The 23,918-nt window shown below is 41.1% G+C and overlaps 1 protein-coding gene across 6 annotated transcripts in view; it reads right to left on the bottom strand.

Moving 5' to 3' along the window:
- Positions 1-23,918, bottom strand: part of lmbrd1 (LMBR1 domain containing 1) — a 254,422-nt gene that overhangs the window by 167,326 nt on the left and 63,178 nt on the right. For all 6 annotated transcript variants that reach the window (XR_009654288.1, XM_060916476.1, XM_060916479.1 and 3 more), the window contains exons 4-5: positions 22,111-22,205; positions 8,010-8,077 (exon numbers count right to left, since the gene is read on the bottom strand). Coding sequence is in view for 5 of the 6 variants with exons in the window: in XM_060916476.1 (XP_060772459.1) it covers positions 8,010-8,077; positions 22,111-22,205 (163 nt within the window). In the remaining variant the exon portion in view is untranslated. The remainder of the gene's footprint in view (positions 1-8,009; positions 8,078-22,110; positions 22,206-23,918) is intronic.

Genomic DNA, 23,918 nt, shown 5'->3' with positions numbered 1-23,918 from the left:
AGTACAAATACAAATTCAAATACATGTAGTTATAGTGAAATTATGCCCTGGAAAAAAAATGCGAATAATAGAACGAAGAAAGTGGAGAACACACAAGGAATGGTGATCTTTTTTCCTTTTATTTGCCTGGACCACCAGTGTCTCCATGGCCCGCTTTCGCCGAGTTGCCACATGTTTCAGCCTTGCCTGCTTCTCTCCTTCAGCAGTCTGTTTCTTGGCCTGCTGAGCACTGCAAGTTGTTTGAGAGCCATACTTGCTCTGCTGCTGCTTTTCCTCCTTGTTCACCCTCTGCTGGTGCTTGTATGTGGCTGCTGCAGAGTTAATGTTCTTGCACAATAATCAAATCAAGTTTATTTGTATAGCGCTTTTAACAATAAACATTGTCGCAAAGCAGCTTTACAGAATTTGAACGACTTAAAACATGAGCTAATTTTATCCCTAATCTATCCCCAATGAGCAAGCCTGTGGCGACGGTGGCAAGGAAAAACTTCCTCAGACGACATGAGGAAGAAACCTTGAGAGGAACCAGACTCAAAAGGGAACCCATCCTCATTTGGGCAACAACAGACAGCCTGACTATAATATTAACAGTTTTAACAGGTATAACCCTCAACTGTCCTCATGGGGCCGTCCTTCACAGGAGCGGTGCGATAAAACTCCGACCAGACACAGGGCACCAGGATGGATCAAGCAGGTCCGAGGGGCAGAAGAGGCCAGCATCTCAATCCCAGGATCAACATGTAACTCAGAGGGACAGATTTGGGGGGGGGGGGGGGGGGGACACAGGTTGTTAGGTATGCCCTAAAAATGACAAGTATTAAATCTGTGTGGTAGGCTCGCAGAGACGAGTCTCTTTACATCAGGCATAACACACAACAATGGCATGTTAATATGGTAAAATATATCATGACCTGCTCTGGCTGGATGCTTGATTGGGTGATGGGAGCACACTCCTCAGCAATGATGAGATGCAGATGGGACCCTTAGGGCTGGCCAAGACAATTCAGTTACATTTCACCGGGTCTGGGACATGCGACAGAATGTCTGACGGCCGATTCCCTGCAGGCTACGATAGCCAGTCGAGGTCTCCACCCTCTCCACCAAAAGATTTACTGTTGACTCCATGTAACTCAGAGGAACAGATTTGGGGTGGGGGGGAGGGAAAGAAAACACAGGTGGTTAAGTATGCCCAATGTCACCTGAATAAGTAGGAGCCGTATATATATTGCACCGAGTACAAGCAGGGACTCCGGCAACTAACTATGACAGCATAAATAAAAGGAGAGAGCCAGAAGGTAACACAGGCATGAGGGAGCCCCGGGACATAAAGCAGCCAGCCACTACACCGTCAACAAACTCGAGTGAGCAAGCGAGTGGGGACTGACAGCATCCATACATCCCAGTTTACCAAAACACTCTAGGTCTGAGGACCCTCCAGATCTACTCCTTTACCTCATAAACACCATTAACAAAAGGCTTGACTAAACAGATATGTTTTCAGCCTAGACTTAAATGCTGAGACTGTGTCTGATTCCCGAACATTACTTGGAAGGCTGTTCCATAACTGTGGGGCTTTGTAAGAAAAGGCTCTGCCCCCTGATGTAGCCTTCACTATACGAGGTACCAGCAGATAGCCTGCACCTTTTGATCTAAGTAGGCGTGGCAGGTCATAGAGGAGCAGAAGTTCACTCAGGTACTGTGGTGCGAGACCATTTAGTGCTTTAAAGGTCAATAGTAGTATTTTATAATCAATACGAAATTTGATTGGGAGCCAGTGCAGTGTGGATAAAACAGGCGTGATGTGGTCATATTTTCTAGTTCTAGTAAGGACTCTTGCTGCTGCATTTTGAACTAACTGGAGCTTGTTTATGCATTTATTGGAACATCCAGACAGTAAGGCATTACAATAATCCAACCTGGAGGTAACGAAAGCATGGACTAGTTTTTCTGCATCATGCAATGACATTAAATTTCTTATCTTTGCAATATTTCTGAGATGAAAGAAAGCTATCCGGGTGATGTCATCAATGTGAGTTTCGAATGAAAGACTGGGGTCTATAATCACTCCGAGGTCTTTTACTGCTGCACGTGAAGAAACAGAAAGGCCATCCAGAGTCACTGTGTAATCAGAAAACTTACTTTTAGCTGTATGTGGTCCTAGCACAAGTACTTCAGTCTTGTCAGAGTTAAGCAGAAGGAAATTAATAAGCATCCAGTGTCTAATGTCCTTAGCACATTCCTCAATTCTATTAAGCTGGTGTCTCTCATCAGGTTTTGCAGAGACATACAACTGTGTGTCATCAGCATAACAGTGGAAACTAATACAATGTTTACGAATATATAGAGAAAAAAGCAGTGGACCCAAGACAGAACCTTGTGGAACACCAAACTTTACCTCGGTACGTCTAGAAATATCACCATTTATATCAACATACTGATAACGATCAGTTAGATCAGACCTGAGCCAGGAGAGGGCCATTCCCTTAACTCCCACAACATTTTCTAGTCTATCCAGAAGAATGGAATGATCAATGGTATCAAATGCTGCACTAAGGTCAAGCAACACAAGCAGCGAGACACAGCCCTGATAAGACGCCAACAGTAGGTCGTTTACTACTTTAACCAGTGCTGTCTCTGTGCTATGATGAGGTCTAAATCCTGACTGATACATTTCATGGATGTTATTCCTATGTAAATATGAACATAACTGCTGTGCCACAGCTTTTTCAAGGATCTTGGAGATAAAGGGGAGGTTTGATATTGGCTGATAATTGGACAGCTGACAGGGATCAAGGTCAGGTTTTTTTCATCAGGGGTTTGATAACTGCTAGTTTAAAGGATTTGGGTACATAGCCAATCATAAGAGAAGAATTTATTATTTTTAGAAGCGGTTCAATTACTCCAGGCATTATCTGTTTGAATAGATGTGTCGGTAAGGGATCTAGTACGCAAGTTGAGGCTTTTGATGTAGAGATTAATGAAAGTAATTCAGTTTCTTTTCGGGGAGTAAAACATTCTAACCGATGATCTGATACAGTTATATTGTTAACTACAAGGTCACTTTCATTGTCTAACCTTAAATTAGTAGTTTGAATTTTTTGTTGGATATTCTCAATTTTGTCATTAAAAAAAAATTCATGAAGTCGTTGCTACTACATACTACAGGTGTGCATGTGTTGATAGTGGACTTATTCCTGGTTAATTTTGCTACAGTATTAAATAGGAATCTAGGATTATTTTTATCATCTTCTATTCGGGAGGAGAAATATGTTGATCTCGCAGCACTAAGAGCTTTTCTATACTTCAGGAAGCTCTCCTTCCAAGCTAATTTGAACACTACCAATTTTGTTTGACGCCATTTACGTTCCAATTTTCGAGTGGTCTGTTTTAATGTGCGAGTGTCATCATTATACCAGGGTGCTAATTTTTTGTCTGACCATTTTCCTTTTTAGAGGAGCTACATTATCTAAAGTATGGCGGAATGTTGACTCTAAGCATTCAGTTGCCTGATCAAGTTCTGCAGGGGCTGACAGTGACCCAATCAAAGTTGACAGCTCTGGGAGATCATTTATAAAGCTTTGTGCAGTAGTTGACGTGAAAGTACGTTTAATACAGTAGCGTGGTGAGGTGCATATATTATTACTCAGACATATCTTGAATGAGATGAGACAATGATCTGAGATAACTTCAGACTGTGGAAGTATGACTATATTATCTACGTATAATCTGAATGTTAGTATTAGATCAAGGGTGTGACCACCATTATGGGTCGGTCCTATGACATTCTGCTTAATCCCGACTGAGTCTAAGATGGACACAAACGCTGTTTTTAAAGGGTCTTCTGGGTTATCGAAGTGAATATTAAAATCTCCGACAACTAAAGCTTTGTCTAAGGAAATAACCAGATCTGAGATAAAAATCTGCAAATTCAGAAAGAAACTCAGAATATGGCCCCGGGGGCCTGTAAATAATAATTAATGGAATTAACTGGGTAGACTTATTTTTCGAGGCTACATACATTATATGAGTATGAAGAACTTCAAATGTATTAAATTTATAACCAGGTTTTTGTGTTACACCTAGATAATCGCTATAAATAACCGCGACGCCTCCTCCTCTGCCAGTTAGACGAGGCTGGTGTATATAACTGTATCCAGGAGGACTCGCTTCATTTAATGCTATATATTAATCCATGTTTCTGTTAAACACAGTACATTAAACTCCTGATCAGTAATGAGTTCATTAACCATTAGCGCTTTAGATGTAAGAGATCTAATATTTAATAGCCCCACCTTTAGATCAAAGGTGCTGGCAGCAGCTGTACAGTCAGTATGATCTAATTTTATATTGATTAGGTTACTGGAACAAACTCTCTGAAAATTTCTACCTTTTTGTTGAGCTCGGGGCACAGACACAGTCTCGATGTAGTGGGCCCTGAGTGACGACTCTGTGCAGCTAGCAGACAGTCGGTTTAGCCTGTTCGTCTACTCCCTGGCCTTGGCTCTGGATTGTCAGAAATTAACTAGGCCTGTTCTGAGACTATGACCTATGCTGCAGGAAATGAGAGCAGCACCTTCCCGAGTGGGATGGATACCGTCCCGCCCTAACAGGCCAGCAGTGCCCTCAAAATTAGCCCAATTATCTATAAAGCCCAGACTGTTTTCAGAGCACCACCTGGACAGCCAGCAGTTCAGCGACCATAACCTGCTGTAAGCTACATCGCCACACCGCATGTTCTGTCCACTTCCCCAAACTTCACGTCCTCCCTTCTAAAGAGCTGCATAGCTGTCTTCCCCCGGACATCAGCGTGTACTTGACCGTCTGTATTGCATTAAAGGTTTCCACATTCATGTTGCCACTCCTTTGATCAATTACTCGTGCATCTCAAAAAATTAGAATACCATGAAAAAGTTCCTTTTTTTTCATAATTTAATTCAAAAAGGTAAACTTTCATATATTCTATATTCATTACATGTAAAGTTAAATATTTAAAGCCTTTTTTGTTTTAATTTTGGTGATTATGGCTTATAGCTCATGAAAATCAGAAATCCAGTATCTCAAATTATTAGAATATTCCCTAAGATCAATCAAAAAAAGGATTTACAATACAGAAATGTCCAACTTCTGAAAAGTATATTCATTTATACACTCAATACTTGGTTGGGGCTCCTTTACCATGAATTACTGTATCAACGAGGTGTGGCATGGAGGTGATCAGTCTGTGGCACTGCTGAGGTGTTATTGAAGCCCAGGTTGCTTTGATAGTGGCCTTCAGCGTATCTGTATTTTGGGGTTGGGTGTTTCTCATCTTCCTCTTGACAATACCCCATAGATTCTCTATGGGGTTCAGGTCAGGCAAGTTGGCTGGCCAATCAAACACAGTAATATCATGGTCAGCAAACCATTTGGTCGTAGTTTTGGCACTGTGGGTAGGTGCTAAGTCCTGCTGGAAAAGGAAATCAGCATCTCCAAAAAGCTTGTCAGCAGACGGAAGCATGAAGTGCTCTAAAATCTCCTGGTAGATGGCTGTGTTGACTTTGGACTTGATAAAATACAGTGGACCAACACCAGCACCCCAAATCATCACAGACTGTGGAAACTTCACAATGGGCTTCAAACACCTTGGATTCTGTGCCTCTCCACTCTTCCTCCAGACTCTAGAACCGTGATTTCCAAATTAAATGCAAAATGTACCTTCATCTGAAAAGAGGACTTTGGACCACTGAGCAACAGTCCATTTCTTTCTCTCCTTAGCCCAGATAAGACACTTCTGACATTGTCTCTGGCTCAGGAGTAGCTTGATATTAGGAATGCGAAAGTTGTATCCCCTTTCTTGAAGATGTCTGCTTGTGATGAGTCTTGATACACTGACACCAGCCTCAGTCCACTCCTTGTGAAGCTCTCCCAAGTTCTTGAATCAACTTTTCTTGACGATCCTCTCAAGACTGCGGCCATCCCTGTTGCTTGTGCACCTTTTCCAGCCACTCTTTTCAGCAATTACCTTTTGTGGCTTACCCTCCTTGTGGAGGGCATCAGTGATCATCTTCTGGACAACAGTCAAGTAAGCAGTCTTCCCCATGATTGTGGTTGTATGTACTGAACTAGACCGAGAGTTACACTGTGTTTATACTGTTTTACTCAAACTCGAAATGAAATATTCTAATATTTTGAGATGGGGTTTTTTTTTTTATGTTTTTGTACTGTATGCCCATACTGATTAAAATTAAAATAGAAAAATGCTTGAAACATTTTAGTTTATGTGTAATGAGTCACTTTCTTCAATAACTGATGGAAAATATTGAACTTTTTCACAGTATTCTAATTTTTTGAGATGCACTAGTACATCATTCATCAGACTAAATGAGGACTCAACTCTAGGTCCATGAAAGATGGAGAGGCAACACTTAACCAGTGCACCCAGGGAGGGGTACTTGTCTGGTTTGTCGAAGACATGACCCCACCACTCCACGATGCTCTCTCCCTCCTTGAAGCTAGGGATGGTCAGGTCAACACTGAACTGCACAAGTTCCCTCTAGATATCCTGGTCTGCTGGCAAGAGGTGCCCCAGCATACCACTCAGCCTGCCAAGATATGGAAGTACCTGCAGCTTTCAGTTCTTTTTAAATCAAGGCTGAATACTTTCTTCTTTGCTGCGGTCTTTTGTTAAATCAAATTTGAGACTTTTGATTTCTTTCAGCACGGACAGCACTACAAAATGGCGTCTCCACTATACAGTGCCCTAATATAGTGAGTAGCGAGCAATTTCAGACACAGGGATTGTCAAAAGACACGCGCGCCCTCTTTCGAATGCTGACGTAATCAAGCCGGAAGTTTTGTTTGTTTTGATAGCAATCAGGAAAGTTTGAAAAAAGTAGGAAATTCAGTCCGATGACTCAATCCAGCTTCCAGCTTCTGGTGGTCTGGTCTGCACTCTGATGTGTGCACGCTCTGGCCAGCAGGAGAAGAGGCGCGAAATGCTGCTGCTTGCCCTTCTCAGCGAGATGTACTCGTCGCTATGGCGTCAATATCAAAGCAGGAGGAGGAGGCGCAAACTGTCTATGGGTGCGAAGCGACCTCCTTGCCCTTTGGGTCAATATCAACCCCCCCAATTTTTTTTCCTCATCGGATCTACACGATTCACGTAGGTCACCCATTTTGGTTTAAAAACGGCGAATTTCGCTGAAAGGTGAGGGATTTTCATGTATGATATAATCTATGCTCTGTGCTGAACAGCAGCCAAGATACTTTTGTTTTGCAAAATTACCCTAGAGTGGTTTCATTTTCTTAATTTAAGCCCCTGCTCATATGTTGCAAGCAAAGATATCCCATGTGTGGAAATCAAGCCCAGCTTTATCTTTTTGGCAAGTATGGACAAGAGAAGCTAATATGCATCACAGAGAGATGGTTTGTTCCCCATTCCAAAGTCAGATAACAAAGGCTTAAGGTTTGTGAAGTACTACAAAATAGGCCAAAATGAAACACACATTACCAAAAGGTACATCTTTTTCTGATGGACATTTAAAATCATGCAACTTGATTGCCATTATGATTTATGGAATCTATCAGCAGTTACCATTGTTAATTATTGCATATCAACTGTTGTACTCTTGTCTCAAACCTAACTGGTGCTCAAAAATTAACCAACAAGCACTAACAGCTGGCATTTTCAAACTTTCCATAAATAAACACATGATAAATTCAATCCCCCCAAACAGATGCCAATCCTTTAAAAACCAGAAGGGCATTCAGTAGAGTGCATACCTCCACCAAGCCACATACTTGGATTTGCATCAAAATCTAATCAATTGTTCCTTGGCTCATGGCCTTCCTTTCCTCAAAATTTCATCAAAATCTGTTCACTACTTTCGGAGTTATGTTGGGAACAGTCAAGCAAACAAATAGATGCCAAAGCATAACCTCCTCAAAACAAAGTTGGTGGAGGTAAAAATCTTTCAATCACAGTCACACACAGACATTAAGCTAGTGGCTCTTGTAAGAAATGGACTTACCCAATCAAAAGAAGTGCAGCACAGATGGTAACAAATACAACTGTGTATTTCACTGCATTTTTTGCTTGCTGTAATAAAAAAAAAAAAAATTGCATTCAGTTTAAACAACATTTTGTTTTGGGGAATTTATCACATTTCAAGTGATTGGAATAACTGGACATTACCGTATTTTTATTGGTAATGAAATAACTAAGAAAACTAAGAAAGGCTTTGGTGACTACATGGCTGAGCAAAGCAGCTTTGTGGCAGGGCTGAAGTGAATACAGGGTACAGTTAAATGAACGCTGCTAGCTAGCTGATTGAGCTATGCTAACAAAGGTCATAAAAATCATTGTGTCATGAATTTTCTTGGTGTTTAGCTTGTGAATGTCAGATATAGGTTATAAAATGGGGTGATTATACACTCACCGTCCACTTTATTATGAACACCTGGACACCTGCACATTTATCCAGTTATGTAAAATCAACTAATCATGTGGCACAAGTAAAAAAAAAAAATAATAATAATAATAATAATAAAATTAATTCAGATACAGGTTAAGAGCTTCACAATGTTCACAGCAAACATCAGAATGAAGAAAAAGTGTGACTTTTGGAATTATGCAACTTCGATTGGTGCATAGATGTTCATAACAGATGGGTTTGATGTAACAAAGTTGGAAATGCGTTTGCTCATCATGGTTGTAAAGGGTGCTGATATGTGTAACAAAGGAATGGTGTTGTGAAGGAATTTTTGGAAGGATTATTGTTTGTTGTCTGGCAATGAACTTTAGTTGATGTTAAAATACCCTGCGCCCTGCCAAAACAACAAAACAAAAAACCCAAACAAACAAAAAAAAGGTCACGCAAACACTAACATTTCGTTGAACTACCTTTAGCTTTATGATGTGTGCTTGCTGTAGCATTGTTTCAACAACCTTATACAACATAACATTTAATTCCATCCAGAGTTGCATTAATTTTTTGCGAAGATCTTGTATTGGTGACAGGAGAGTCAAACCACTCTTAAGTGGTTTGAGCGACATTATATTGGCGCTGTCTGAGACGGCTGCCTCTCCAGGAGCTCTGTAGGGTTTTTTTTTTACCTCTTTTTCCCCACTCTTACTTTTCTGCTCCTCTTACAAAAGACGGTGTGGTTTTTTTCCTCATATCACATGGATATTTTTAACTTTAACACGCAACCAGGAGCCAGTTTTCTCGCTTATTCAAGAGAGGAGCTGCTGGCCCTGAAAGCAATGGGACGAGCCGGGATACGGCACCCCATCCCGGCGGAGCTGAGGAGGAGACCCAGGGGCTGCAAAGCCGGGGCTAAGCTAAAGGCTAGGCTAGTGGACAACTGGCAGTGCAACAAACCATCCATTCCCTCAGTTATCATGGGGAATGTGAACTCACTGCCAAACAAGGTTGACGAGCTATCCGCACTAAACAACCAGCAGATTTGCCGGGAGAGCAGTTTATTTATCTTTATGGAGACATGGCTAATACACCTCGTACCGGATGCTAACGTGGGCCTGCGGGGATTCACTGCTGTGAGAGCCAACAGAGACACTAAAGCATGTGGGAAAGGCAAAAGGTGGGGGACTCATCATTTACGTGAACAACCGCTGGTGTAACCTGGGACATATCTCCGTAAAGACAGTCTTATGTTGCCTGGACAGATTGTGTACAAATGGGGGAAATTCAAGACCACTGTTACCCTCCCCAGGAGTGGTCGACCAACAAAGATCACTCCAAGAGCAAGGCGTGTAATAGTCGGCGAGGTCACAAAGGACCCCAGGGTAACTTCTAAGCAACTGAAGGCCTCTCTCACAATAGCCAATGTTAATATTCATGAGTCCACCATCAGGAGAACACTGAACAATAATGGTGTGCATAGCAGAGTTGCAAGGAGAAAACCACTGCTCTCCAAAAAGAACATTGCTGCTCGTCTGTAGTTTGCTAAAGATCACATGAACAAGCCAGAAGGCTATTGGAAAAATGTTTTGTGGACGGATGAGACCAAAATAGAACTTTTTGGTTTAAATGTTATGTTATGTTAAGTGTTATGTTTGGAGAAAGGAAAACACTGCATTCCAGCATAAGAATCTTATCCCATCTGTGAAACATGGTGGTGGTAGGATCATGGTTTGGGCCTATTTTGCTGCATCTGGGCCAGGACGGCTTGCCATCATTGATGGAACGATGAATTCTGAATTATACCAGCAAATTCTAAAGGAAAAGGTCAGGACATCTGTCCATGAACTGAATCTCAAGAGAAGGTGGGTCATGTGTCAAGACAACAACCCTAAGCGCACAAGTCGTTCTACCAAAGAATGGCTAAAGAAGAATAAAGTTAATGTTTTGGAATGGCCAAGTCAAAGTCCTGACCTTGATCCAATCGAAATGTTGTGGAAGCACCTGAAGCGAGCAGTTCATGTAAGGAAACCCACCAACATCCCAGAGTTGAAGCTGTTCTGTATGGAGGAATGGGCTAAAATTCCTCCAAGCCAGTGTGCAGGACTGATCAACAGTTACCGGAAACATTTAGCTGCAGTTATTGCTGCACAAAGGGGTCACACCAGATACTGAAAGCAAAGGTTCACATACTTTTGCCACTCACAGATATGTAATATTGGCTCATTTTCCTCAATAAATAAATGACCAAGTATAACATTTTTGTCTCATTTGTTTCACTGGGTTCTCTTTATCTACTTTTAGGACTTGTGTGAAAATCTGATGTTTTAGGTCATATTTATGCAGAAATATAGAAAATTCTAAAGGGTTCACAAACTTTTAAGCACAACTGTAAATGTGCAATACCTCTCCTGCTAGACTTTTTTCATATCTTAATATATTTGTATATGAGTGATTCCACGCTTATGGGTACTGAAATGGGGACATGAACTTATTTTTAAAAATTCACCTAAAACCATTTCTTTTTTTTACCATCAGGTCACAAAACATGTAATCTTTAATGAATGATATGTTAAAAGATAACTTTAATTTTCTGAGATGTAATAAAAACATTTATATGCCAAAGTCAGAACGTAACAGAAGTGTTGTGGACATATATATTCTCAATTTTAACAATGTAGAATTACTTTTTGAAACATAGGAAGGTGATGTTTTAGCAAATATAATTAATAAACATGTGTAGTAGAATAAACATACACATTCTTTCAATAAGATTAACATGGTATATAGCTAGATTGTAATTAATTTGTAACAGACGCGAGATGGACAATCGTAACAGAAGTAATGTAACAGACATCATTTTGGAACTCATAGGCTTGACTTTGGCATATAAATATGTTTTTATTACATCTCAGAAAATTAAAGTTATCTTTTAACATATCATTCATTAAAGATTACATGTTTTGTGACCTGATGGTAAAAAAAGAAATGGTTTTAGGTGAATTTTTAAAAATAAGTTCATGTCTCCATTTCAGTACCCATAAGCATGGAATCACTCATATGTAAATACTTAATTTATCTAGAAGTTCTCTCTTTTTTCTATTCTATTCTCTGTTTATCCTATAATGATGTTACTGGAATTTTAATTTCCCTGAGGGAACCTTTCCAAAGGGATCAATAAAGTTCTATCTAATCTAATCTAAGTCTTCTCCAGTATACTGTAACCCAACGATGTTCAATGAGGTTAAAGACAGGACTTGATAGTGGCCAATTCATCTGTGAAAATGAATCACTGAACCGCTCTTTCACAATTTGAGCCCAATTTTATGCCCATGCCATCAGGGAAGGGGGGAAAAAAAAAAAGTCCATTGATGGGAGATAACCTGGTCATTCAGTACGTTCAGGTAGTCCGCTGACTATATTTTACTGAGACACAATGTTTCTCAGCCTAGACTAGTTGATGATACTGCCTCCAGAGGCTTGTAGAGTGGCCACTATGCATGAAGGGTGCATCACTTCAAACACTTCCCTTCTTACCCTGACAAGCCCATCACTCTGGTATAGGGTAAATCTGGATTAATCAAACCATAATGGCCTTTTTCCATTGATCCAGAATCCCATCTTTATGCTTCCTAGCAAACTGTAGCCTTTTCTTCCCAATCAGTCTCACTAACAGGTGGTTTTCTTATGGCCACACAGCTGTTTAGTCTCAATCATCCGAGTTCTCATCACATTGGTAGTGTGGAAATGCTCTTACTTTCATTATTAAACCCTATTTCACTATTAAAATGACTTGTACTGTTGATTTTTGACAATTCAAATTCACCAAGCGTTTAAAGGAACAGTCCACCGTACTTCCATAATGAAATATGTTCTTTTCTGAATTGAGACGAGCTTATCCGTACCTCTCCGAGCTTTGCACGACCTCCCAGTCAGTCAGACGCGCTGTCACTCCTGTTAGCAATGTAGCTAGGCTCAGCATGGCCAATGGTATTTTTTGGGGCTGTAGTTAGATGCAACCAAACTCTTCCACGTTTTTCCTGTTTACATAGGTTTATATGACCAGTGACATGAAACAAGTTCAGTTACACAAATTGAAACGTAGCAATTTTCTATGCTATGGAAAGTCCGCACTACAGGGAGTGCAGAATTATTAGGCAAATGAGTATGTTGACCACATTACCCTCTCTATGCATGTTGGCCTACTCCAAGCTGCATAGGCTTGAAAGCCTCCTACCAATTAAGCATACCAGGTGATGTGCATCTCTGTAATGAAAAGGGGTGTGGTCTAATGACATCAACACCCTATATCAGGTGTGCAAAATTATTAGGCAACTTCCTTTCCTTTGGCAAAATGGGTCAGAAGAGGGATTTGACGGACTCAGAAAAGTCAAAAATAGTGACAGATATTGCAAAGGGATGGAGCACTCTTAAAATTGCCCAGCTTTTGAAGCGTGACCATCGAACAATCAAGCGCTTCATTCAAAATAGTCAACAGGGTCGCAAGAAGCGCGTTGAAAAAAAAAGGCGCAAACTAACTGCCCGTGAACTGAGGAAAGTCAAGCGTGAAGCTGCCAAGATGACACTCGCCACCAGTTTTGCCATATTTCAGAGCTGCAACATCACTGGAGTGTCAAAAAGCACAAGGTGTGCAATACTCAGGGACACGGCCAAGGTAACAAAGGCTGAAAAACGACCACCACTGAACAAGACACACAAGATGAAACGTCAAGACTGGGCCAAGAAGTATCACAAGACTGATTTTTCTAAGGTCTTATGGACAGATGAGAGTGAGTCTTGATGGGCCAGATGGATGGGCTCGTGGCTGGATCAGCAAAGGGCAGAGAGCTCCAGTCCGACTCAGACGCCAGCAAGGTGGAGGTGGGGTACTGGTATGGGCTGGTATCATCAAAAATGAGCTTGTGGGACCTTTTCGGGTTGAGGATGGCGTCAAGCTCAACTCCCAGTCCTATTGTCAGTTTTTGGAAGACACCTTCAAGCAGTGGTACAGGAAGTCAGCATCCTTCAAGAAAAACATGATTTTCATGCAGGACAATGCTCCATCACACGCATCCAAGTACTCCACAGCATGGCTGGCCAGAAAGGGTCTAAAGGAAGAAAGATTAAATGACGTGGCCTCCTTGTTCACCTGATCTGAACCCCATAGAAAACCTGTGGTCCCTCATCAAATGTGAGATCTACAAGGAGGGGAAACAGTACACATCTCTGAACAGTGTCTGGGAGGCTGTGGTTGCTGCTGCACGCAATGTTGATCGCAAACAGATCAAAACACTGACCGAATCCATGGATGGCAGGCTTTTGAGTGTCCTTGTAAAGAAAGGCGGCTATATTAGTCACTGATTTGTTTTTTTTGTTTTTTTGAATGCCAGCAATGTATATTAGTGAATGTTGAGTTGTTATATTGGTTTCCCTGGTGAAAATAAATGAGTGTGTGTTTGTTTTTTGTTAAGTTGCCTAATAATTATGCACAGTTATAGTCACCTGCACACACAGATATCCTCCTAAGATAGCTAAAACTAAGAAAGCCCTACTCCAACTTCCAAAAATACTCAGCTTTGATATTTATGAGTCTTTTGGGTTCATCAAGAACATAGTTGTTTTTCAATAATAAAACTAATCCTCAAAAATACAACTTGCCTAATAATTCTGCACTCCCTGTATAATGACAGGCGTACTAACACCTTCTGCGCGCTTCGACAGCGCATTGATACCGTCACTCAGGAGTGAAGGTATCAATGCGCTGTCGAAGCGCGCAGAAGGTGTTAGTACGCCTGTCATTATAGTGCGGACTTTCCATAGCATAGAAAATCGCCACGTTTCAATTTTTTTAACTGAACTTTGTTTCATGTCACTGGTCATATAAACCTATGTAAACAGGAAAAATGTGGAAGAGTTTGGTCGCATCTAACTACAGCCCCAAAAAATACCATTGGCCATACTGAGCCTAGCTACATTGCTAACAGGAGTAAACAGGAGTAACAGCACGTCTGACTGACTGGGAGGTCGCGCAAAGCTCGGAGAGGTACAGATAAGCTCATCTCAATTCAGAAAAGAGCATATTTCATTATGGAAGTATGGTGGACTGTTCTTTTAAGTGCTCTCCAATTATAGTCAGCCAAGATTTTTTCCCCCAACCACATTTTGCCCAAAGTTGACAGTTCACCACTCTCCCTCCAGGTTTTAATAATGCATTAAGACACTTCTGAACCCAATTCCAGGCATTTCACCAATCTCCTTAGTTGTTTTGTATGCTTGACACAGGCCAGTAATTTGACCTTTTTGAAACACAGTAACATTTTTTTCCATGACCACGGGATACATCTTGACATGGCTTCTTTAGAAATTAGAAGCTACTCACTGCATCAGTTAGGGTTAAAAGAATTGTTGCCAGCTGAAACGTATTAAAATCACTGCAACAGTAATTATTCAATCAAAGGCTCTTAAATATTTGCTCATTTCCATCCAATTTTTTTTTTTGGGGGGGAGGGTGCCAGGCAGTTTATTTAAAGGAGTTTTACTCGACACTCAATGCTACAGTATACTACTTCTGGGTTCTGTGCACTGCCTTTAGAAAAAAAAGAAAAAGAAAAAAAAAAAACCTTTAAACCCAGCACACATGGGTGATTTTCTGTCGCAAGCGTATTCCAATTTTTGGACACAAGTTTCCCCTCTCATGTGCATGTCATCTTTGACCAATCGGTGATTTGGCAGCACGGTAGATCACAGACAGAAAACATTACTTCTGGTAGCCTTTGAGAAGGGCTACCCGAGGTAGTGTTTGAGGTCAACCAATCAGAGCACGTGCAATAAATAACTGTGTACTACATCACACCATTGGAAAACCAAACTTAGAATATCTCAGGTTTGAATTAAAAAAAAAAAAAAAGTGAAAGTGGAAATAAAAATACAAATAAATTTCATGGATGGGCGGCACGGTGGTGTAGTGGTTAGCGCTGTCGCCTCACAGCAAGAAGGTCCGGGTTCGAGCCCCGTGGCCGGCGAGGGCCTTTCTGTGCAGAGTTTGCATGTTCTCCCCGTGTCCGGGTGGGTTTCCTCCAGTTTCCCCCACAGTCCAAAGACATGCAGGTTAGGTTAATTGGTGGCTCTAAATTGACCGTAGGTGTGAATGGTTGTCTGTGTGTCAGCCCTGTGATGACCTGGCGACTTGTCCAGGGTGTACCCCGCCTTTCGTCCGTAGTCAGCTGGGATAGGCTCCAGCTTGCCTGCGACCCTGTAGAACAGGATAAAGCGGCTAGAGATAATAAGATGAGATGAGATGAAATTTCATAGATAATTTATGGATTGAGTCAACAATATCAAAAACTGTTGTCGGTAGTATTTCATGTGAAAATGTGTTGATATTCAAATAAAATGTTTGATGTGCTTTTCTTAATTCAATTTTATAATCATGTACTGTCTACATACAGTGGTGCTTGAAAGTTTGTAAACCCTTTAGAATTTTCTATTTCTGCATAAATGTCACCTAAAACATCATCAGATTTTCACACAAGTCCGAAAAGTAGATAAAGAGAACCCAGTTAAACAAATGAGACAAAATTATACTTGGTAATATTTTGTATATATTGAGGAAAATTAGCCAATATTACATACCTGTGAGTGGCAAAAGTATGTGAACCTCTAGGATTAGCAGTTAATTTGAAGGTGAAATTAGAGTCAGGTGTTTTCAAATCAATGGGATGACAATCAGGTGTGAGTGGGCACCCTGTTTTATTTAAAGAACAGGGATCTATCAAAGCCTGATCTTCACAACACGTTTGTGGAAGTGCATCATGGCACGAACAAAGAAGATTTCTGAGGACCTCAGAAAAAGCACTGTTGATGCTTATCAGGCTGGAAAAGGTTATAAAACCATCTCTAAAGAGTTTGGACTCCACCAATCCACAGACACATTGTGTACAAATGAAGGAAATTCAAGACCATTGTTACCCTCCCCAGAAATGGTCGACCAACAAAGATCACTCCAAGAGCAAGCTGCGTAATAGTTGGCGAGCTCACAAAGGACCCCAGGGTAACTTCTAAGCAACTGAAGGCCTCTCTCACATTGGCTAATGTTAATGTTCATGAGTCCACCATCAGGAGAACACTGAACAACAATGATGTGCATGGCAGGCTTGCAAGGAGAAAGGCCAATGCTCTCCAAAAAGAACATTGCTGCTTGTCTGCAGTTTGCTAAAGATCACGTGGACAAGCCAGAAGGCTATTGGAAAAATGTTTTGGAACATGAGAGCAAACTAGAACTTTTTGGTTTAAATGAGAAGCATTATGTTTGGAGAAAGGAAAAAACACTGCATTCCAGCATTTATTTCCTCAATAAATAAATGACCCATCTGTGAAACATGGTGGTGGTAGTATCATGGTTTGGGCCCGTTTTGCTGCATCTGGGCCAGGACGGCTTGCCATCGTTGATGGAACAATGAATTCTGAATTATACCAGCAAATTCTAAAGGAAAATGTCAGGACATCTGTCCATGAACTGAAGGTGGGTCATGCAGCAAGACAACGACCCTAAGCACACAAGTCGTTCTACCAAAGAATGGTTAAAGAAGAATAAAGTTAATGTTTTGGAATGGCCAAGTCAAAGTCCTGACCTTAAGTCCAATCGAAATGTTATGGAAGGACCTGAAGCGAGCAGTTCATGTGAGGAAACCCACCAATATCCCAAAGCTAAAGCTGTTCTGTACGGAGGAATGGGCTAAAATTGGACTGATCAACAGTTACCGGAAACATTTAGTTGCAGTTATTGCTGCACAAGGGAGTCACATCAGATACTGAAAGCAAAGGTTCACATACTTTTGCCACTCACAGATACGTAATATTCTCAATATTGAAATCATTTCTCAATAAATAAATTAAGTCTAATATTTTTGTCTCATTTGTTTAACTGGGTTTTCTTTATCTACTTTTAGGACTTGTGTGAACATCTGATATTTTAGGTCATATTTAGAGTCCAACGTGTAAAGGTGGGTCCCTTTTTTTCTGATATAATCATCTCCAATGTTGGCTCCCAGCAAGGCTGTGTCTTATCCCCTTTGTTGTTTATTCTTTATACTAACAACTGTACGAGTTACCACCCTGGAAGGCATTTAATTAAGTTTGCCGACGATACAGCATTGGTCAGCCTCCTCCAGAATGATGAGCTGGGTCATGGCCCTGTTCTAGACACATTTATAAATTGGTGTGATAAGTCTCATCTCTTGTTAAATACGTCAAAGGCAAAAGAGAGGACAACTGACTTTAGGAGAGTCAGTACACCCCATCAGACAACCATCAGAGGACAACCTATACAGTCTGTTACTGAATATAAATACCTGGGGGTAGTTTTGGACAACAAACTGAAGTGGGATCGGTGGACAGAATATATTCAGAAAAAAGGGCAACAAAGGCTTTATTTTCTTAAAGGATATGGGACATGGATTTTTACCTGGGCATAATTATGTATAAAGGACATAAGAAATGCCATATAAATCACTGCAGGGCGTCAAAAATGTGAAAATCATCACATTATTCAAGTTTTTCTATACATCAGCATAAAACAAGGATTCGTTAATGAGCTAGGTGGTCACGTGACCCGTGACGTCACAAAAACTTTCCAAGGAGCCAGCGCTTGGGAATCTAATGTAAACAGGTTACCGAAATGGACACCATCGACAGTGATATTCCCGATGTTTCACAGAGATGTGAAGTTAGACCCTATCAATTCGAACCGATAGCTGGAAATTCACATGAACATAGATCTGGTCTTTACTCTGACGGGTCAGATGATTCTGAGAGTGAGAGTTCATTCAGCCCTCATGAAACTGAAAGCGGTCGGCTGGATAACACTTCCTGGTAAGTTAAAAACAATTCTGCTCAAAGGCTAATGATCTGTTGAAAGAAGTATTATTTTTGTATTATACACTGAAAGTTTATCATAGATCTAGCTAAAGTCCGTTGCAAGCTAGGTTTTTTTTTGCTGATATTTTTCGAGATTGATTGAGATACAAGGCTTCCAGAGTCCGAGATGAAAACATTCAAAATGGCGAAACGAGTCAGAATTATGATAATCAATAATTGATACACCCAAAATTATAATACTAATCCTTACCTCGGCTTTCAGTCGCTTAGTGCAGAGGTCTTCAACAGGGGGGTCGCGAAATCGCACCGGATCACTCATATCAACAAAAATATTCCTGCCCTGTCCCCTGGCCTCCGTGCAAGGATGCAAACAGCGCGCCTTTCAGCGGATGCCGCCTTTTTCACGGCTGAATCGCGCAGATCCGATTTAAAAAAAATAAAAAATAGCGATGTTGGTTCATGGAGCATGATGCATGAAGTGTAAGGATGAGAGAGAGGCGATTTGGGTCGGGAAGCTGCGCGCATTTGTGCAGCCTGGCGCAGGTGTGCGCGGCTTCCCGATTTGAACTGTTTTTTTTTTCTTATCCTTATGCTTCCTGTTTCATGAATTAATATCGCTCAGTACCTGAGTATTAATGTTGAAAGAATCCTGAGTGAAATGGTCCGAATACAGTTTGTGGGAAACAGTAGGTGCAAAGTTTTTTTTCCAACAGGTGTTCTGTAAAGTTGTCCTACCAAGCCTACTGCGCATGCGCGAAGCCTAATGCGCATGCGCAGGTGAGCCCACACTTTCCTCAGCTTCGGGTCCTTGGGGAATGCAAAAAAACTTGCTCCAGGGCATTTCTCATTGGAATTATTGCAACCATAAGCAGCACAATACACCATGATGTTCAATGTATGATGTCCAATGTACTTTAAAGACTATAAAAACAATTTTCTTGTCATCCACTTCTCCATTCATCTACCCGCTTGTGCTGTGCCCAAAAGTTTTTGTGACGTATGATCACGTGACAGCGGCTCTTCCGGTTGCAAAAAATGCATATCGGAAGTCGAGCAGAAATGCCATATAATTATCACGAATATAATGATTTTGCTGAATTTAATAGATTTTGTATTTGTTGATGCAATTAATTCATATTTTTAATGGAAAGAAACTGATATAGCGTGCTTTTATATTTCATGTCCCATATCCTTTAAGAAGTTGATTGTATTCGATGTTGAATGTACAATGCTCAAGATGTTCTATAGAGATCTTGCAGTCACGTGACCGGAAAGTACACAACCGCCATCTTGTCGGTCAAAAACACCGCTGAATACTGCTGCACTCGTGTACAGAATGGATCAATTTCAACCGACGGACTACACGGCTCATTTTTCTAATGAACAGATAACTAGATATATGTCTAAAATAAACGATCTACAGATTAGTGACCCTTATGGCTTACCGGACGGAGTTTTCACGACCGGATTTTGAACTGCCAGCGGAATACCCAGATGTGTATAATTACCTCATTAACTTTCCCTCGCTGTTCAGTGGTGAAGCACTGCGTGCTTATAAATCTCTGGACAGTTATCTTTACAGAAATTCAGGATTTGTCAGCGACTCAGATGTGGCATCTTGTAAACAAGAATCCTCATTGGATGGGTAAGTCACTTAAGTATTGAGTATAGCACTGACCAGCCGATTATAGAATAGAATAAGGTAATTCCAGCTGTAATTCCAAATCGTCCGTCTTGTTTACATGGATCTGGCGTTGGAGAGGTAGAGGCTTAGCAGTGGAGATTTGAGTGGCTGTTTTCTCAGCTTAGTCAGTAGGCCGGCTCTGCCTGCAGCCTCGCTTTTGCTTCCGTTCCCGGCGCCGCCTCCTTCGCTTTGCCTCCGATAACAATCCACGGAGACCCCGCTGGTCTCGCTATCTCGTCCAGAAATGTTGTGCATGTGATTGAAATCGCTACAAACCGTCATTTTCTGCTGGAAACTAATGTCCAGTAAGTCCATACGGTTGTAGTGGATATTGAAGTCCAGTACAGACGAACAACACGCAAAAATACACACAAAAAAAATAAAAAATGTGCACAGGTAGGGAGAGCTTGTAGCCGCAGCCGTTGTAGTAGAATTGTATATAGTAGGGTTTTCCAGAAGAAAAGGTAGAAGTAAAAGCAGAAGTAGAACCAGAAGTAGAAGTAGAAGGCGGAATATGGCGTTTGACCGACAAGATGGCGTCTGTCACAATCTGGATCGGCTGTGACGTCACATGCAAGTGCTCCATACTGCCTTTATTGAGTGTTTTAACATTCTGCTTAATTTGCTGCTTTGGAAATGCAACAGTAGCCCAAAAACATACTGTGAAGTGCAATAAATCCCTGTGATAACATTGGTTTTATGCGTTAAGTGTTGTGCGCAAAGTGTTTATGTTTTTATGGTAAAGACAAGACAAGGCAAGAAGAAACATGTTCACTCATTGAGAATTTTCCCCAGGGGACAAAGCTTCTATTCTATTCTTATGCAGAAATATAGAAAATTCTAAAGAGCTCATAAACTTTCAAGCACCACTGTAGATATTTAGCAAGATAAGCTACTGATTTGGGTAGACCTTACAAGTTCTTAACCACCCCCCCCCAAAAAAAGAACGCTGTTGCCCTTGTTACAGTAAACTGGATATACAAAATAACTGTAGGTCTCTTGTATTTAAATATACCCTTGATTTATCGAAGTTCATAACACTGCTCCCAGCAGCATCGGGGGACACACACACTTTGATAACTGAATGATAATGTAATATTTAATATGGATTTAGGAAGAAATATGTTCGCTTATAACGTTTTGGCAGTGCATAACAACCTGTCATCAATAGTTGGCATTTGTCATTTCAGATATTAGAGGCAAAGTCAATTAATTTGGCATTTTTATGTTGTGATTTCTTGCAAGATGTTCCGCTTCTGAACAACCAGGAACAATGCAGGTGAAAAAATTACCACCTTTGACAAATGATGTCCAAATTTGACAGATGAAGGACAAATGCTCGATTTTCCCATGGTGTGGCATACTATGCAGAGTTATTTACGGCACATGTTCTGATTGGTTGACCTCAAACACTACCTCAGGTAGCCTCTCTCAAAGGCTACCTGAGGTAGTGTTTTCTGTCTGTGCTCTACCATGCTGCGGGCGATTTGGGGAGGGGGATGCAAGGCACGTGGAAATCACATGACTTCACGGGCGGGGATTGGCTTAGCCTTTGGAGGTGATTGCTTTATCGCAAAGACACGCACACGTGGCAATATCTCTGCAACAAGTCAGTGACTGGTGATTTTTTTGTTGCAGAATATCAAGCATGTTTGATACCTGTGATCTGTCGCAAGCAACAATATCCGCACACAAAGCAATTTTTCACTTGCGTTAAAAAGTTGCGCAACTGAGCAACAGAAAAATCGCCCGTGTGCTTTAGAAACGGCATGAAAGCAAAACTAAAATATAACCAGCTTTTAAACTGGCTTTGCATTTGAAAGTAAATAGCTCATTTGTCTGTTAATTATTTCTGGTTTATTTTGCCCTCTCATTTGCATGATAAATCAGAAATTAATTTTCTGGTTTTCGGTGTTCTCTCACTTTTGTTTTGAGAAATGCGTGCGGACATTTTAAATAAAATACAGTAGTAAAACATTTTTGTTTCAACTCAGGAATGATCATGCAAGATCATGCTTTTTTATATTTTTAAGTCATAAATTATTAATTTTAATATCTATATGATTAATAACATCTTCACTGTTGTACAAGGACAGACTGTTTAGTCCAGGAGAACACAGATCCTGTTAGTTGAGGCAGTAATCTTACCGAACACTTGCTGATGTTTTCATCTTTCTCTTCATAGTAGAAATAAACAAAGGGGATCCAGAAGAAGACGCAGAAGAGAATGATGGCGTACAGAGCTGTTAAAAAAAAAAAAAAAAATTCAAAAAGTCACTCATCTCTGGTGGGTATGAACTTAGCAGTTAAGTGCATCTTTAAAGTGAATCTCAACAGCACCGGCAAAGCAGAACACCAGCAATTATACAAAACCATAAACCCTGCTACAGTGATGCTACAATGATTACCCTGGAAGGTTCCTAGGGAATGCTGAATGCATGTAGTAGTCCAGACATATTGTTCTGTACTCAGTCATTTGACAACTGAAAGCCATTTATCTGCTACATCAAAAACTAGAAAGGCAAATACAACACCTCTAATTACATTATTTGATAAACATATAGAAAAATGACAAATGATTGAGAGCGTGTTGCCACAAGGGTATGGTCGAGCATCAACTGCGAATGGCAAGGAGCTAGACTGAACCAGTAGGTAACGTGTGACAAGGTGCGCCCGTGTCTAATTACTGTGTCTATTAAGCTGTGTGTGTGTGTGTGTGTGTGTGTGTGTGTGTGTGTGCGCGCGCGCGTGTGTGTGTGTGTGTGTTTTTCAGACAGCCAGGGACGAGAGAGAGGGAGAGAGAGCTATGACACCCCATTGCACACGTGTCTACACAGTAGTTTAATAGTCATTGAAAAGTGTAGTTTAAAAAAAATTATATAAAAAGAGTACACCTTGAATTGCATCATCTGGCTCTGGTTCCTCATTGCCTAACCCTCAAAGTTGTGACACTTGACACAAAACCTGGGACTTTGAGGAACAAACACCGCCATGGAGTCCACACCAGTCAGAGTTCTTCCAGACCCTCACAGCTGACCTCAAAGGCCAACACGCACCAAGAGTTGTTCATCCTATCCAGGCCCTGCTTGAAGCCCAAGCAAAGGCCCAGCAGGAGATGCACACCTTGAGCCTGTCAGTGGGTACTCCAGCGGTCGCTCCTGCAGCCGGTGTTCCTCTGCAGCTGGTTAAAATGGGGCTGCAGGAAAACACAGAAGCCTTTCTTGAGCTGTTCAAGTGCATTGCAGAGGTGAGCTTGTGACCAACCTCGCAGTGGGCAGCTCGCCTATTGCCGCTCCTGTCAGGGGAAGCACAGCTCATGGCTCAGCAGCTCCCCATCACCAGCATGCTGGAGTATCCGGACTTGAAGCGGGCTATACTGCAACGAACTGGACATGGCCCAGAAGAGCATCACCAGCGGTTCCGTGTGCTGGCTTACAGCAAAGTCGGTCTTCCATTTGAATTCCCGCAGCAGTTCCAAGACACCGGCTGATAGTGGTTACAGGCTAGCAGACAAACTAGCAAAACATCATTTCATTGCCAAACACCAGAGTGGATATTTGAAGAATTTGAAGGAAAATCTGTCAGCGGATGAATGCATTATGCTTTTGGATTTTGTCGAAACCTATTCATTCTGTGTACAGGATTCTGCCCAGGGATACCACTGGGACAATAGCCAATGCACTCTTCATTCATTTGCAGTGTACATTAGAGCAAAGAATGAAGATGGTACAAAAGTAACGAAATGCATCTCTATCTGCATAATAAGTGACTGCCTGCATTCTTAAAAAAGGTTTTACCATATGTATGCCATTTACGTCCCCAGCTGAAAAAAGTCATTTACTTCAGTGACAGATCAGCAGCCCAATACAAAAACTATAAAAATTTCACAAATCTAATAAAGCATGCAGAGGATTTTGGACTTTTGGCAGAATGGCATTTCTTTGCCACGTCTCATG

This window comes from Neoarius graeffei, chromosome 3 (genome assembly GCF_027579695.1).
Source record: "Neoarius graeffei isolate fNeoGra1 chromosome 3, fNeoGra1.pri, whole genome shotgun sequence".
NCBI classification, from domain to species: Eukaryota; Metazoa; Chordata; class Actinopteri; order Siluriformes; family Ariidae; genus Neoarius; species Neoarius graeffei.
This window is presented reverse-complemented; position numbering and strand designations above follow the sequence as displayed.